Source organism: Panicum virgatum, chromosome 9N (assembly GCF_016808335.1).
Source record: "Panicum virgatum strain AP13 chromosome 9N, P.virgatum_v5, whole genome shotgun sequence".
In the NCBI taxonomy this organism is placed as follows: domain Eukaryota; kingdom Viridiplantae; phylum Streptophyta; class Magnoliopsida; order Poales; family Poaceae; genus Panicum; species Panicum virgatum.
The window spans coordinates 14,107,371-14,125,544 of NC_053153.1; the positions used below are offsets into that span (position 1 = coordinate 14,107,371).

General features: G+C 47.9%; 1 protein-coding gene across 1 annotated transcript; it reads left to right on the forward strand.

Annotated features, from left to right (window-relative positions):
• Positions 1 to 337: 337 nt before the first annotated feature.
• LOC120688737 lies at positions 338 to 1,676 on the forward strand. The gene is made up of 3 exons (XM_039971117.1): positions 338 to 1,166; positions 1,375 to 1,482; positions 1,585 to 1,676. Exons 1-3 carry the CDS (start codon positions 338 to 340, stop codon positions 1,674 to 1,676), a joined length of 1,029 nt encoding a protein of 342 aa, XP_039827051.1.
• The last annotated feature ends 16,498 nt before the right edge of the window (positions 1,677 to 18,174 follow it).

Here is an 18,174-nt window from a genome sequence, read left to right on the forward strand (position 1 = left end):
TTGCGAGGTCCGAGTCCGAAGTAATTTGCAGCGAGTCCAATGGCCATCGACGACATGCTGTATATATATATATGTTCCGCGCGTTACCCTCCGTCGACTTGGATTTACAGCACGATCGGCAGCAATTACTTCGCCTCGCCCCTACCCTAGCAAGAGCCAATTTTGCGCCATCTCGCCCGCCGCCCACCACCGATTGTTTGCTGCCCGCCGCCCTGTCTCAAGGTTAGGGATCGGAATTCCGGCCGGCCGGGCCCTAACGAAGATCTCCATCTCGGGTATCTTTTTCCTCTACTAAAATCAAGGGGCTTCTTCTTGGCAGATCAGACCAAGACACAGCATGTCGTCCCCTTGGGCGTCGTCCCTGCCCGGTGATTTGGTTCGCCTGGTAGCTTCGCGCTTATTGGCCGGCGACCTGCTGGACTACGTCCGCTTCCGCGCCGTCTGCGCCCCGTGGCGATCCAGCACCGCCTCCCCGCGCGGCCGCGGGGTCGTGGAACCACGCTTCCACCCGCGCCGTTGGGCGCTGCTGCCCGAAGGCCACGGCCTCTACCCCGGCCACCCGAAGCTGCACGGCTGCGTCCGCTTCGTCAACCTCGACACGGGAGCCTTTGTATGCGTCCGCATCCCGTTGTTCGACGACCACTGCGTTCTCGATTCCTACCAAGGCCTCCTCGTCCTGCAGCGGGACCACGACACCGCCATCCGCCTGCTCCACCCGTTCACCGGCGACCTTGTCGACCTGCCACCACTCTCGACTCTCCTCCCGCAGATGCGAGACCTCATTGGATTACGACCTGCGCGACGGAAGCTTCCATACCTCAGATCCTTCTCTACTGCCGCTACCTTCGCCGATGGTGTCGTCACCGTCCTGCTTGCATTCTATGACCTACATCGTGTGGCCGTCGCAACCTCACAGGACCACCAATGGACTATGCCCACCTGGTACTATGAAATAAGTTGTCGGCCCTTCCCGCACCAGGGCAAATTATATGTGGTGCATAGGTTTGGCACTGACTTTTTATCACCAAAGATTTTCCGGATAGACACACCCCTTCCGGGTGAAGAGCTGCAACCCCCCAAGATGATCGCCACTACCGCAGATAAACTACGTGGACCCATCTTCTTCGTTGAGTGCGACTCAGAGGTCCTGGTGATTGGTTATGGTGGTAATCTTTTTTCCAAAATGCTAGTTTACAAGCTCGCAGATATTGTCATGGAAAGGTATATCCCCGTGACAGGCATAGGAGACAAGGCCATTTTCATACAAGCAGGGACGACCCTTAGTGTCTCAGCCAAGGCATTGCCTACCGTTGTAGGCGACACCATCACATGCTTCCAGCCAATGGAACATTATCTTGCGCTGTATCACCTTAGCACCGGCTCCTGGTCGCCAGCCATGGACCAATGCAGCTTACGTGGCACGGAACCAGGTCCATGCAGCCTCATCCAGCACATCTTTACCTGTTGCAGTTGGAGGCACAGGTATGTGTATAGCACATCTTCTCTCTACTCTCTACTTTGTTTGTCCTGCATTTTTTTGGGGGTATTGTGATTTTATTTCTATGCTATTGATTTAATTATTAGCTGATTCACCTATGCTAAATTCAGGAATAAAGGACTGCTGCTTCATTGGAGGAAATACGGCGGCCGTGGCGGATGGCTTCGGTGGCCGGTGAAAGGGAAGCTCCGTCAAGGGGTTAGTCTCCGGCCTATATATACACTGGTTATACTAGTACAATAATGCTAATACATGCTTTTTTGTACGGACTTATATATGTTCTTTTATTCTTAGTTGAAAACTGAAATTGAATTTCGCCAATATTTGCAGTGCAACTTGTTTTAGTTTGAGCTTTCTCGTTTTTCTCCTCACTTCTCTTAATACAAAATGGAATCAAAGCTGCTATAGCCATATTAATTGCTAAAGGTCATGCATGCATATGGTGCTTTTGTTTCTAGAATAGAAGCTACGTCGGAAACAAACTTTTTTTTTCTTAGAGAAGCCCTCTGGAATCTAACAACTCTAGATCTTGTTCAAGCAATGAAAAGCTGCAAGCAAGAATATCTGGGCATTTGGCAATGTCGTTGTACATCGACTGTCTCCAAGTTGCTCCGTGGGCTCACATTACATTATTTGATGATAGATTACACACAGAAATAATAATGATAGAAAGAGAGACCAATATTTACTTAGGTGAATTTTCAGAGGCTATATATAAAGTAGTGACGATGAGTGCACCTTGCACCGTTTAATTTTATAATAACATTTAAAATGTGCATGGTTCTATATAGCTCATGGATCTGACGCTTCCTTGCTTTTCTACTTTTCTCTAATTTGCAGGCGTGAATAATTAATCCTCGCACTGCAGAGCTCGACGGAATCTGGACAATTCTTCTTTTTCTTTTCGTCCGGTTGAGTAATTAAAGCCAGTCATGCCCAAAGGAAAAGACAAAAGCCTATCATAATATCATGATTGTTACAAGACAATTTGTTAGTGATCAATTAGAATTAATATATGTAATCTGCAATTAGTGGATAATTAGCAAAGGGGAAATCCAGAAGGGGTGTCTCCAAAGGACACCCTTTGCATGTTCAGTGGTATAAAACTATAAATGTAACCCATTCACATCAATAGAATCATTCGTTTCCACTCAATTCAATCTCTCTTTCATTCCTACTTTCAACATGTTATCACGCATGCTTTGTTCTACTCTACTGAGCGCAAGGCAAGGAGTCCGATTTTCTTATACGGCGCGCGTGCGCCGCTACCCGTAGCGGCGCACGGCCCGCCGCTGCCACCGCCGCCACTAGCGACCTAGGGTTTGGGGGAGGGGGCGGCCAGGGAGGGTGGGAGGTGGGCGGAGCGGCCGCCGGCGGCCGGGGTGGTGGCGGGAGGCGGCGGCCTTTAGGTTTTTGGGTTGCCGGGGTTGGGGGCGGCTCCATGGCCGCCGGCCATAGAGGAGGGGACCGGGGGTGGCAGCGGCCCGGCGATGGCGGCTGTTCGGCCGGCGGAGGGCGCGGCGGCACGGGAGCGCCGCTGGCCGGGCCGGGACCGAACAGCCGGTGGGCCAGTGGCCGGCGTCCGGGGCGGCGGGAGAAGACGGCGCGATGGTGGCGTGCTCGGTTAGGGATGGCGGCGGCGGAGGCCGCCAGAGCCGGAGGAGGCGGTCGGCGGCGGGGGCGACGGGAAGAACAGAGACGGAAGAAGAAAGAAGAAAGAATGATGGAGGAGGAAGAAGAACAATAGAAGGAGGAGTACCTGTTCGCCACGAGCGCGCGAGCGATGTCCAGCGCCCCCCAAGGAGACACTCGCCGAGTTTTCCTGCAACAACAAGAGAAGGGGCGAACGGCATCTCGCTCCCTGAGCGAAAGATGAGGGAAGTCGCCGAGTAGAATCAAAGAATTCGACGACTCCTACACTGGGCCCTTCGGCATCTCGCCGGAAAGAGAACACTCCAAGTTCCACCCCAAGAGAACTCGACAATGGCCTCGCTACTCCGAGTAAGCATATGAGTACAGACTTACTTTTTTTCTCTATAGACTGGCTTCCTTGTTGTTCCGCTTGGAGGCCGTCGGCACTAGACACCACGCCTGAGCGGCTGCTTTTACAGACGCCATGGTCATCATCCTGTAGGATGCCATGGCCGAAGTGGCCCTCGCGCACCACCAGCAACTCCAACGAGCGCACACCAGGACGCCAACGGCCTCGTTCTTCCCGGACAGCGGCGCCTTCCGATGTCGACACCACACGAGGATTCCCATCGCCGGCCTCTGGTCTTCCAACTACATCGCCGGCCTCTGGTTTCTTCACTGCAACAACCACCGCCATCAATGCGTCGTTCTACAACGACAAAGATGACGAGGCACCAGTACTGGCGGCGACAATGTCAAAGCCGCCCTCGGTGGCGATCGACTTGGATGGAGCGAAAGGGGTGGAGCTATTCGTGGCTACGGATTGTGGAGTTCTGGGCGAGGATTGTGGTGCCATGGACATAATCTAGGCTCAAGATTTGGTGACCAAAGTCTGGGCTCGCAGGAAGAGAGTGGAATGGCAAGGAGGAAGAAGCCTCCCGACTTAAATCGACTCTTATTGGTGCAGCTCCTCCAGAAGTGGAACATTCACTCGATGAGGAGCATTGCCGTGCAACGGCTCTCTGGAACACGTCCGGGGGAGGCCGGGCGGCCTGCATAGGGCCGGCCCAACACTTTGAAGTGTGGGCCCCGTTCTTCTGGCAGAGGTTCTGTCGTCAAGTGTAGGACTCAATTCTTGAGGTTGTTTTCTCAGGGGTAGAAAGGGAAGAAAAGAATAGAACAGAGAAGGGTTCTAACCTATGATAAAGCCAGTTTCGGGTCTGGCAAGGACCATAGACGAGATTTGTCATATCTCAGAAAGCTCGAAGACGTCTACTTCCTCGAGTTCCGACATTTCTTGTTCTAGGAACATTTTTAGTCTTTGGCCGTTAACCTTGAAAGTGTTCCCGTCATCATCTTGGAGGGTCACCGCGCCGTGATCGGCGGCGTCAAGCACTAAGTAAGGGCCTTCCCACTTACTTCTAAGCTTACCATGACCAAACAATCGAATGCGGGAGTTAAAGAGGAGTATTTTATCCCCCGCCTTGAATTGCTTGATCTTGATTCGCTTATCGTGCCAACGTTTCGTACGCTCCTTGTATAACTTGGAGCTATGATACACTTTTTCCCTCCACTCGTCCAATACAGCTAATTGAATCTGTCACTTAATTCCAGCTGATTGGAGGTCCATATTCCACCTCTTGATTGCCCAATGGGACTTGAATTCTAGCTCAACTGGAAGATGGCAGGTCTTGCCGTAAACCAGTTGGTATGGAGTCATCCCTATCGGGGTCTTAGAAGCTGTCCGATATGCCCATAGTGCCTCGGGTAATTTGCTCTTCCATCCCTTCCCCATGGCATTTACGGTCTTTTGCAGAATATTTTTTATTTGCTTGTTAGACGTTTCTGCCTGACCACACGTTTGGGGATGGTATGGAGTAGCAATCCGGTGGTCTACTCCAAGTTCGCTGAGGCACTTCTTGAAGGTTTTATCGATGAAGTGTGAGCCTCCATCACTAATCACGACTCGTGGAACTCTAGAACGCGGGAATATTGTTTCCTGGAATATTCTTTTGGAGCTCCTTGAGTCGGCCGCAACACAAGGAAGTGCTTCTACCCATTTGAACACATAGTCCATAGCCACCAAGATGTACTCGCACTGCTCTGACATAGGGAAGGGACCCTTGAAGTCTACTCCCCATACGTCGAAAATTTCCACTTGAAGGTTACTCTTCAAGGGAATAGCATCTCGGGAATTGATATTCCCGTGCTTCTGACATCTTGGGCAACGCTGGACGAATTCTTTGGCGTCTCCATACATGTTTGGCCAGAAGAAACCACTCTGCCAAACTTTTGCATGGGTACGGAATGCTCCGTAGTGTCCTCCATAAGGCGAGGAGTGACAACGCTCAAGAATCCTCTGGGTCTCACAAAGCGAGACACAGCGACGAAGTAGACCATCGGCACAGACCTTAAATAGATAGGGGTCGTCCCAAAGGTGGAATCTGCTAAGGTGAATCAGCCTCTTCTTGTCTTCTTTTGGAGGTATGTATCCAGTCACCATGAAGTTCACTAGGTTAGCATACCATGGACTGGATGCAGTGACCTTCAGGAGAGTATCATCTCTCAGATAATCGTTGATCGGAAGATCCGATCCTTGGATTTGCATCCGGGAGATATGATTAGCCACACAATTATCTGCTCCTTTCTTGTCTCTTATTTCAAGATCGAACTCTTGAAGGAGCAGAATCCAACGGATGAGTCGTGGCATAGCGCCTTTCTTGGTGAGTAGGTACTTAAGTGCAGCGTGATCCGTATACACTATCACTTTAGCACCAACCAAGTAGGACCTGAACTTGTCCATGGCGAAGACCACGGCCAACAGTTCCTTCTCCATTGTGGCATAGTTAAGCTGGGGTCTGGCCAGTGTCTTACTGGCATAAGATATAGCGTAGTGTTGCTTATCCTTGCACTGACCGAGCACTGCTCCGACGGCATAGTCACTAGCATCGCACATGATCTCGAAAGGAAGGCTCCAATCGGGGGGGAGGGGTTGTATGATGGGTGCGGTAACAACTGCCTTCTTGAGGGTGTAGAAGGCTAGGAGACAATCGTCATCGAAGTTGAAAGGGGCATCCTTGGCAAGGAGATTTGTCAAGGGTCGGGCTATACGGGAGAAATCCATGATGAATCTCCGATAAAAGCCAGCGTGGCCCAGAAAACTTCTCACCCCTTTGACATTCGTCGGGGGTGGCAATTGCTTGATCACCTCTATCTTTGCCCGATCCACTTCTATCCCTCTTTCGGACACTCTATGTCCGAGGACAATCCCCTCTCTAACCATGAAATGGCACTTTTCCCAATTAAGGACCAAGTGCTTGTCTTGACATCTCTTGAGAACTTTATCCAAATTCTCAAAGCATTCGTCAAAACCCTTTCCATAGACCGAGAAATCATCCATGAAAACTTCCATGATGTTCTCGATCAAGTCAGAGAAAATCGCCATCATACACCGCTGAAAGAAAGCGGGTGCGTTGCGGAGACCAAAGGACATTCGCCGGTAGGCGAACGTGCCGTACAGGCAGGTGAAGGTAGTCTTATTCTGGTCATCAGGATGGATAGGGATCTGATGATAACCAGAATAGCCATCGAGGTAATAGAAATAGAAATGCTTGGCCAACCGTTCAAGCATTTCATCAATGAAAGGCAGTGGGATGTGATCTTTCCGGGTAGCTTTGTTAAGCATCTGGTAGTCGATGCACATTCGCCAACCAGTAACGGTCCTCTGAGGTATGAGCTCATTTCTCTCGTTCTGGACCACCGTCATGCCTCCCTTCTTTGGGACTACTTGAACTGGGCTGACCCATTCACAATCTTGCATGGGGTATATGATACCTGCGTGCAGTAGCTTCAGAACCTCCTTCTTGACTACCTCCCTCATCGCATCATTAAGCCGCCGCTGGTGCTCTCTCGATGGCTTATGGTCCAGTTCCATGGGGATGCGATGGGTGCGCAGATTGGGGCTAATCCCCTTCAAGTCCTGCAGAGAGTACCCGATGACGGATCGGTACTTCTCCAGAACTGCAACGAGCCGCTGAGTCTCACTCTCTGTCAGCTTGTTGCTGATGATGACTGGCATGGCTCTATTGTTGTGAAGACAGGCGTACTTGAATCCAGGAGGTAGCAGCTTCAGCTCTGGGAGAGGGTGGTGGCACCTCTCCATCCAGCTTACTTCTGGCCGTCCAGTTCCAGCTCCTAGGAGAAATGAGTGGCATCATCATCGAGGGAGGGTTGAGTTTGCCCTCCCTAGATGGTGCACACAGCCTCTTCAAGTGGGTCTTGCTCCGGTCTAGCTTCCGCAATGGTGTTGCAGGATCGCACTAAGCTGACCGGGATGATATCTCTGCCAACCTTAACCTCGAGTGTGGCTCGGTCTCTATTGGGGTTGATGAGAGGCTCTATTGGCCTTCCGACTAAGAGGAACTCTACACCTTCAGGGATATTGAAGATGTGGAAGTCTAGGTAGACCTTGTTGGTTTCCATCATAAATGGAACAACTCAGAGAATACCTCGACTCTCCATGATCTGGCCGCCGATCCATTTCAGGTGTTTACGAGACAGGGTCAAGGGCTGCTCGGGCAAGATGTGGTATGCCAGAGCTTTGGACATTACGTTCACCCCGACCCTTGGGTCATAAAAGGCCTCTTATGGCCAGCAGGCGTCCCCAATGGTGCAGAAGAGAAGTCTGGGATTACGGTAGATCTGGATGATTGTTGGCGCCTACCAACGTCACCTGGCGATGACGCCCGCAGACGCCAAGTTTGGGGTGGCAGTATTTCATGAACCACGAATAAATCCGCAAGCGCATGGAATACCGCTGTAGCATTTTACGCGGGAGTATACCGGGGTGTTATTTATATTTCCGCAGTGAAGGCGATGAGTGAGAGAGTATATAGATTTGTTGGTGAGCTCTATCTAGATTGTATATTCTCATGCATGAACAGGGGTAAGATAACAACATGGTAGGAGGTAGTGTGACACACACACACGACTACTCTCTTGGATAAAAGAATAAAGAATACTTTAGGCCGAGAGCAAGGTAAAAGTCAGAGCTCGATTCAGCTGTGCTAGGCTAGCTATATCTACACTTTCTCATTAGTTAGCTCGTCAAAGATTAAACTACACAACAGGGAGATCGCTATCGAAGTGACGGGAGGAGCCCGTACACCCCGGCGACTTTATGTGCCTCCTACCCCCCATACCGAACGTGGAGGATTACTAAAAGGCTCGGACAAGGCTGTCACCACCTGCCGGCTACCTCTACAAACCGTGGGTATAGTTGACATCTAGCAACTCTTAGCTAATCTAGACACCATGTCTACACTAGTAAGGGATACTCTAGTGTCCCGCGCGGTGCCCCCACCCTCCGGATGGACAGACATCACACTAGAGCAATCATACGAATACTAGAGCAGTTGATAGAGTTCTAAGAACAAAAAACTAACTATCTCCAGCACAGGGAAATTATGCAATGCAAGCATTGAATAATAATGCAACCATGATAAGAAGCATACACTTAATAACTCAGAATATACTTCAAGCAAATATCGGTAACCATAGTCTAATTCTATTACAAACGACCGAATATTACAAGAGAGAGCTAGAGATAAACCCATACCAGACTCGCGAGTAACTCTGGTGACTCGATGACTCCTAGACTTCTCCTAAACTCCACTAAGCCTAAAGACTATATAAGGAATGCAAGAGAGGTGAGTGAAGTGTGATGTGTGTGTGTGTTCTCATTCTCTACCCCCCCCTTGTATTTATAGGAGGGAGCCACGGGGTTTCTGCAGCTACTCCTCCGCAAACCGACTTAGGGGACCAGTGCCATGCTGCCACGTAGCAAGTTTAAGGCGGTGGGGGCCACGGGCCGGTCGGCTGACCAAGGGGTCGGCCGGCCTGCCAGTGGCACCAACCGCCCCCAACTGCTGGGGGTTGGGCTTGTCTGGGCCTGGCCTGGTCTGAACACCGAGGTAGAGCTTGTCTTGAGTGGTCTTGCTTCGGTTCTTGGGCTACACTTGGTTCATTTGAGCCTGAATCGGTACTCTGATATTTTTTGTGTTTTTCTGCTGGGCCAAAGTGTGCTTGCAACCTGCATATTAGCTCAAAAACACAACTTGCATATTCTAGAAGGTAAAGTGTGGTTTAGGGACTTTATTGAATATAAGTGCGTGTAAGAAATGCAAACTCTCATGATTTTCTGATCAAGTTAACACCTGGAAATGGTCGTTAGTGAGCGTCAACAAGATCCCCCAAGCTGTCCTTTGCTCGTCCCGAGCAAAGCAGGACAAATCAGGTTGTTGATCAGAAAATCACTTTGACTCGTACCTTACCTGTCATGTCATAGTCTGAAGCAAAGAGATTCATCTTTAAGCTCAAATAAGTTGGTTAGCATACCTTTGCTCAATTACCTTACTCCCTCATGGGGCTTTTCAGCTGTCTCCTTGTCTTGGGCTGTTAAGAGTTAGAACGGTGCATAAAATAATACTTACTTGTTCATAGATCCGCAATCCATCTGGAGACGGGTTTTTGAAAGATTTTTTGAAAACATGGAAAAGCTCCCAGGATAACTCTCTCGAGGCACTCATCTTGTATTTCCTTACCAGGGCAGTGTTTGCCTTTGATCTTCCCTACTACTACAAGCCTTTGTGGAGCTCAAGATAGGATAAGAACAGGGCACACTTGTATTCTATTTATTGTAAAGTCAAAGAGAGGATCCATGGAGAAACAAGTCATGCAATCTCGATCAAAAGGTGCAAGTGTATGAGTGGATGGATGGATGGATGGATGGATGAATATGGCTTACTCCTTGAGGTAATGGCTTTTCTCTCTCGAATCATCCCTGTCTCTTTTTTTGAGACATGGTTACCCCTTTTTCTCTCTCTTTTCTCTTTTTTTGGTCATTCTTCTTTAGCATGCCATCTTTTCTTTTTGGGAAAGCCATGATCTAACTTTATTTTATTTCAGGGATGTTCTACGAGAGAAATCTCCGAGACATGGAGCATTTATTAATGTGGAATGGATGGTAGTACTAATTTCCATTGTAGGAATATAGCAAATGGATGGGACATGTACGTGCTTATGATCGAGAAAGCATGAAGAGTATCTCACTAGGGTCACCCAATTTGACAAAACTCAACAGAACATCAAGCATCATATGTATAAGGGTTTTTCATGGAGTATGTCATATGGCTCTGGTAGGACATTGCATATCGCTGGGGAACTTGCCTTTTTAATTTTATTTTTGAAAACAACTCCAGATTTCAAGCATTACTAGAACAAGTTTGCATAACCTTATTTACCATATCTAAACTCACAACAACTTAGACTTGGATCAAGCATATGCAACCCACGGAACTTTCAGGTTTATTGGCAAGGTATTTGTATAACCAAAGAATATAAACTTAAGAGAACTCTTATTTTCAAACTAGGCACAACAGACATGATAGAGCAAAGCAAAACTCATCATTTCAACTTATCAACGGGAGTTAAAACATTCTTACCGCGCATCATGGAAAAGGGAAATAAAGCAGTAAATTTTTATTTTGTTTTTAGAAGTTTTTATCTAATTTTATTGAAAGCAAATAAATGGGATACAATTGACTTAAGGCAAGGAACCTCCCCCAAGCTAGCTCTTGGTTAGGGTCGAAAAGCAAGACCTTTCTCCATACCTGATTAGGTTGATGTCGTTTTGTCCCGTACCTGGAGAAGTAGTAGCAGTCGATGACGTTTTGTTCTTCTTGCGCCACACCTTCTTGGTCTTCTTTGGTGGCATAGGCGGCGCAGGAACAGGATCCTCGGATGCTGGATAGATGATCTTCAAATCTTCCCATACTGTATTGGTGATGATATCAGGGGTCTTCTGATCATCTTCCACTGGCTCGGTTGGGGGAGTATGAATTTCCCAATCTTCCCAAGCTGGCTTGGAAGAGGGGTGATAGTCTTGATCATCCCAACCGGGCTCTGCCCATAGCCCTTGTTTCTCACTATCCTCATGAATCAGAAATACCTCTCTCTTATTTTGGAACTTAAATTTCATAGCCTTTCCCATGATACGGAGGCTGATTCTTCCTCTCCCCACATCAATTCTGGCATTTGTATCCTTGAGGAATGGTCGCCCAAGTATGAGCGGGATTCCAAGATCTTCTTCCATACCAAGGACTACGAAATCCACCAATATGTAGGTATTCTTGACTTTTACCATTAACCTTTCGTCAACTCCTTTTGGATATCTTATCGTGGAGTCCGCCAGCTGAACACACATAATGGTAGGGGAAACTGATGGATAGCCTAACTTCTCAAAAGTTACCTTGGGCATGATATTGACACTAGCTCCAAGGTCACAAAGGGCGTGATCAAATTCGTAATCAAAGATTGAGCAGCTGATCACTGGAGTTCCGGGATCTTCTCTTATTGTGGTTGCTAACTCACCCCACGCACCTCTTATTGGGTGTGTGAGCTTCTCCGCATAGCTGAGGGGTGTCCTGCTATGGGGCTCTTTCCACATAGCATTGATGACATTCACACTTTCTAGAGTAGACTCGGGTTGCCCCGGGATCTTCCCTAATTTAGCAGCAGGTGTAGTAGCAGCTAACTGAGCCAATTGAGTTTCTAGCGCCTTGTTGAAACTCAGCTGGTTCTTCATAGTTGTGGAGAATCCGTCCATCTTGGCGTGGATAGTCTCCATAGATTTGTCCATAGCGGCCAACTTCTTCTGAATGGACTCATTGATCTTCGCTTGGTCGTAGACAAGATCTCTCAAGGTAGGCTGGTTAGGACCGAAACAATTCGAATTCCCATTACCTCATTGATAATATGGGCATGTTTGATTCCACCCATGACCTCCTTGTGGATGAAACCCATTGCTGCCATTGAGAAATAAAGCTTCTTCTTGGGTTTCTGGGCAATTTTCGCCTGAATATCCAACATTCCCACAGACCTCACACGTCATGCGAGCTTCCAAGGCTTGAAGTGTTTGCATCTGGGCCTTATCTTGGGAATAATCCTCAAATTTCTTGAGGAGGAGATCAATCTTCATAGCGAGCATGTCAGCCTCCTTGATGGAGTGCATACCTCGCTGGCGCAGTTGGGGGCGATCATCGCTCCAACCTTGGTTGGAAACCATCTTCTCGATCATTGATACAGCTCTTTCAGTGGTCAGCGAGAAGAAAGCTCCACCCGCAGCGGCATCCACATGATCACGGGATGACTGTGTCAACCCGTTGTAAAAGTTCTGTAGAATGAGCCAATTATCTATTCCATGGTGCGGACACGCCCGAATGTACTCCTGAAGCCTCTTCCAAGCTTCCGGAATTGACTCATTTGATGCCTGCTGGAAATTCGAAATCCGACCACGAAGAGCATTAGTTTTTCCTGTCGGGAAGAACTTCGAGGGGAACGCCTTGGCACATTTGTCCCAAGTATCCACAGCAGCCTTGTTAGCATAAAACCACTGCTTCGCTCTCCCCAAGAGGGAAAACAGAAATAGACAGAGCCGGATTGCATCTTGTGATACACCCTTGATAACAAAAGTGCTGCAGAGCTCCAGGAACTGCTGGAGATGAGCGCTGGCATCCTCATTGGCCTTGCCACAGAATGGGCTAGCCTGCACCATCGTAATGAGACCCGTCTTGATCTCAAAATTTTCTCCTCCGGTGTTAACCTCAGGTCCGGTTGGAACCTGGCTAGCAGACGGAGCAGAGTAATCACGGAGTGTCTTCTGGGCCATAGCTCTGGGAGCTGACGACGATGCGATGACTGGATCAACTGCCGGGTGTGATCTCCGAGGTGATACGAGATGAGCTCGTGTCCTCCTTAAAAGTGACTCTGGATCGGAATGAAAGTTTTGCGGCAAGTCAAAACCGGTCATACACTATCCTGTTTTCATATCAACAAAGATAAGAAAACAAAGCCAAGTTAGCCTATTTAGCATGCGAATACCAATCTCGATTTTGTTCACAACTTTGTCTATATATTCTACTCTGTGCCTTCACCGGCAACGGCGCCAAAAATGCTTGTTGGCACCTACCAACGTCACCTGGCGATGACGCCCACAGACGCCAAGTTTGGGGTGTCAGTATTTCATGAACCATGAATAAATCCGCAACTGCACGGAATACCGCTGTAGCATTTTACCTGAGAGTATACCGGGGTGTCATTTATATTTCCGCAGAGAAGGCGATGAGTGAGAGAGTGTATAGATTAGTTGGTGAGCGCTATCTAGATTGGATATTCTCATGCATAAACAGGGGTAAGATAACAATATGGTAGGAGGTAGTGTGACACACACACACGACTACTCTCTTGGATAAAAGAATAAAGAATGCTTTAGGCCGGGAGCAAGGTAAAAGTCAGAGCTCGAGTCAGCTATGTTAGGCTAGCTATATCTACACTTTCTCATTAGTTAGCTTGTCAAAGATTAAACTACACAACAGGGAGATCGCTATCCAAGTGACGGGAGGAGCCCGTACACCCCGGCGACTTTATGTACCTGATACCCCCATACCGAACGTGGAGGATTACTAAAGGCTCTGACAGGGCTGTCAACACCTGCCGGCTACCTCTACAAACCGTGGGTATAGTTGACATCCAGCAACTCTTAGCTAATCTAGGCACCATGTCTACACTAGTAAGGGATACTCTAGTGTCCCGCGCGGAGCCCCCACCCTCCGGATGGACAGACATCACACTAGAACAATCATACGAATACTAGAGCAGTTGATAGAGTTCTAAGAACAAAAGACTAACTATCTCTAGCACAGGGCAATTATGCAATGCAAGCATTGAATAATAATGCAATCATGACAATAAGCATATACTTAATAACTCAGAATATACTTCAAGCAGATATCGGTAACCATAGTCTAATTCTATTACAAACGACCGAATATTACAAGAGAGAGCTAGAGATAAACCCATACCAGACTCTCGAGCAACTCCGGCGACTCGATGACTCCTAAACTTCTCCTAAACTCCACTAAGCCTAAAGACTATGCAAGGAATGCAAGAGAGGTGAGTGAAGTGTGATGTGTGTGTGTGTGTTCTCATTCTCTACCCCCCCCCTTGTATTTATAGGAGGGAGCCATGGGGTTTCTGCTGCTACTCCTCCGCAAACCGACTTAGGGGACCAGTGCCATGCTGCCATGTAGCAAGTTTAAGGCGGTGGGGCCCACAGGCCGGTCGGCCAACCAAGGGGTCGCCCGGCCTGCCAGTGGCGCCAACCGCCCCCAACTACTGGGGGTTGAGCTTGTCTGGGCCTGGCCTAGTCTGAACACCGAGGTAGAGCTTGTCTTGAGTGGTCTTGGTTCGGTTCTTGGGCTACACTTGGTCCATTTGAGCCTGAATCGGTACTCTGACATTTTCTGTGTTTTTCTGCTGGGCCAAAGTGTGCTTGCAACCTGCATATTAGCTCAAAAACACAACTTGCATATTCTAGAAGGTCAAGTGTGGTTTAGGGACTTTATTTAATATAAGTGCGTGTAAGAAATACAAACTCTCATGATTTTCTGATCAAGTTGACGCCTGGAAATGGAAGTTAGTGAGCATCAACAATGATACTATCGCAGGAGTCCGCTTCCTCTGTCCATTCCTGGCTCATAAACGCAGAAAGACTCTCAATCTGCGAGGTGGCTTCAGGAATGAACGCCTCCGATCGTGAGCAAATGCACTTATGTTCCTTCGGCATGTTTGAAACATGACCGAGTTCGATGTACTCCTCCTCTGAGAAGAGGTCAGGTATGAACATAGGCAATTCTTTAAGGAGTGGCTCATGATCTGAGGACTTGGGTGGTTCAGTAACTTCCTCTATGTGTGGTGGAGGTGGAGAGGAAACAACGGAAAGGATGTGGAGTGGTTGTCTTTCAATAGGCGGAATTTCTGGCTCGGGAGGATCGTCAAAGACATTGATGTAAGTAGTAGAGTTAAGGACCTTCTCTAGGATGGTCCTAACTTCAGTCGCTGTCTTATACAAGACTGATCCCTCGGAAGCGAGGTTCAAGAAATGCTCGCTTTCCAGGTTGAGGCCGTAGATGAATAGTTGCATCAACATCTCCTCAGCAATCTTGTGAGGGGGACCTGAGGTCGCGAGATGCGTGAATCGCGCCCACACTGCCCAAGTGATTCATTGTCGCCTTGCTCAAAAGTGAGCAGCTGGATGCGATGCGGAATCACCTTAGGAACAGGGAAAAAGAACAGACAGAACTCATCCTTTAGCTGAATCCAATCCCCTCCAACTCTCACTGTAGTCCCAGGTTTTCACCCTTTCCGTCAGAGAGAACGAAAATAGCTTCCACCGCAGGGTGTTCTGGTTCATCCCGGGTATGATAAGGAGAGAGCAATTCTCCTCGAATTCTTGCAAATGAGTGTAGGGGCATTCATCTCTTCTACCAGAGAAGGGTGATGCACGAACCATGGCTACGAGACTGGGACAGATCTCGTAGCCATCAGACAGGATGGGATGGCAGGATGGAGGCGGTTCCATATACTTGCGGTATGGAACTGCCGGATAACTAGGAGGATACTCCATGTGGAAAGGTGGATGGATGGATGGATAAGTGTACAGCTGAAAAGCTCTAGTACTAGTGTTGCTACCTGTGACAACCCAGGTTTTAAGGGCTAAAATCATCCTGTTAAAAATATAGTTTTTGAGTTTGTTTAAAAATTTAAATCATGTTTATCCTAGCAAGGGTATTTTTTTTGTAATTTTGGAAAAGCGCAAAGTCCTTTTTACTAAATAATTTTGAAAAACACAAAATTTCAAATAGATTTGTAAAAGGAAAACAATTTCAAAATTTATGAGGGGATAAAATACAAATTTTGTTTTTCATTTATTTTACCCTCATAAAAAGATGTTTTTAAACTTAGGGCTACCCTTGTGATTTTAAAATTTAAGTTAGGTTAATTTGCAAATAAAAGATTTGACGGATTTCAAAATAATTTCAAATCCTTTGGTCTAGTAAAAATTTGGACAACATGAAAGTTGTAGGTCTTGAAAACTGAACAATTTTCATGTTGGGCACTTTTTCATTTGAGCCCTAGATCAACGGGAAATTTTAGTTTACAGAAAGCCCCCTTAACATTTTGGTAATTACAAAACCACCCCTGGAATCCCCTTCTTCTTCCTCCCTCAGCTGAAAACAGGGGCGCCGCCATCGCCACTGGTTCTCACAGCCGTTTGGTCGCTGCCGTTGTTCCTCGCCTCCCAACTGTCCCGCGCCGCCCTACGCGTCGTCAGCACCCCCTACCGCGCCTCTTTTTCCCTCTGCTGGCCTCCCGCATGTGCGCCACGCCGCCCCCTCGCGACACCTCGCCGGCCTGCTGTGGTTCTTCCCCTTGTCGCCGCCGGATTTGGTCCTTTAACGCGCCTATCCTCTCCAGGAATCCCCTCCCATGCTCATCCCCTTCTCTTCGGGCTATAAATAGCCCCGACCACCTCCAATTCCGGCACACCTCCGCCGTCCTTCCCTTCATCCCCAACTCTGGTGACCCTGTCACCAGTGGACTGCCGTCGTCGGTCCTTTCCCAGCCACCCTGACCCCTTTGCCAGCCATGCCTTGCACCAGCGCAACTTCCCAGCCTGGCCTTCCCCCTCCTTACCTTGCTGGAGCGCCGCCACCGCGGCTCAGTCAGCCGCCGACCGCCAGAGCACGCCGAGCCGTAGCTATAGCCTATCCCAACCTCAATCCCGGGCACCCAGAGGTTCACCTCGAGCTTTTGGATCTCCCTGACCATTCCTCTCTCGCCGCCGGCCACCTCCCTCCCGGAATCGCTCCCGCCGACGAGCTTTCCCCACCACTACTCCCTGTTCTACGCCGGCAAGCACCTTCGTCCTACAATCCTCCTTTTTGACCCTACCAACAAGTTCGCCCCATCCTCCTGGTCCTCCCTGACCCCTCGGCCCTCGTCGCCGGCAAGCCATCTCATCGGAGCACCGCCTCCAGTCAACACAGAGCCGCCACCGGCCGCCCCTCACCGCGGATAGGCCTTCTCCGACCACCTCTGCTCCTTCCTAGACCACCCACAGGTGCGCACGAGCCCCCTCCCTCTTTTCCCCAACCTACCCCGACCGCCGGCGAGCCTCCTCGCCGGGAAAACAGCCGGCCACCATTCCTCTGTTTCCCCAAACCGGCCAAGGGCCTATTTGTGAAACCATATTTCTTTCTGAGCCTTTTCTACAAAGCTAGGAACCTAAGTGTAATTTTTTTAGTTTTGTTGTTACCCTTTTTGAAGTGAACTTAGAAAATTCATAATAATTTGTAGAAAAATCCTAAAATAGAAAATAAATACTTTTTGGAATACTTATTAAAATATCTATATTTTGGAATCATAATATGGCATGTTTTAGTTAAAACGTTTTGCTGCAAAAATAGATTTATGTTTAATAGTATTTTAAAACTAGTTGTTCTTATTTTTTTAATTAACTAATGTTTGGAGCCATGCATTGCTTTGAAATTTTTATGGTAGCAAGTGCATATGATTCTAGTAGTAATGCAAAAATGTTGACCTTAATACTTGACTTTCGCTTGTTATTTCATGTGTTTTATTAAAAATACTAAGAAATGCATGTTTTATTTATATCCCATGCTCCAATAATGTGTTGTTAGTGATTTTGGAACCATGTGTTGTTCATGTTATGAGTAGCACTGTACAAATTTTGAACCAATATTAGTTTTTATCATGAGTTTCTAAATAGTTGATATTTAATGCTTGATCCATGTTTGTTTTGAAAGGCTTGTTCCTAGTTTAGGGTTGTTAATTACTTTTAAACCATGACTTAGATAATTATAACCCCAACCTAGTTTCTATGTGAATGCAACCATGTTGTTTTGTGGGATTTGTTATGTTTGCTTTTACTCCATAAATGACTGCCCAGTAAGTAGAAAGTGAAATGGTTGTTTTCTTGACTTAAGTTCTCTTGAAAACCAACTTTTAGTGAAGGAAAGCTATACTCAAGCACTTCACTAATTTAAACTACTGCATTGCATATAGAAATACTATCATTAGTCAACAGAACACACGGATTCATCCAGGAACCAGACGGGGATTTC

Coding starts and splice junctions, on each gene's coding strand:
- LOC120688737 (XM_039971117.1), top strand. CDS start 338: ATGTCGTCCCCTTGGGCGTCGTCCCTGCCCGGTGATTTGGTTCGCCTG. Junction 1,167..1,374: donor CCTGGTGATTGGTTATGGTG/GTAATCTTTTTT, acceptor GTATCACCTTAG/CACCGGCTCCTGGTCGCCAG. Junction 1,483..1,584: donor TGTTGCAGTTGGAGGCACAG/GTATGTGTATAG, acceptor TTTAATTATTAG/CTGATTCACCTATGCTAAAT.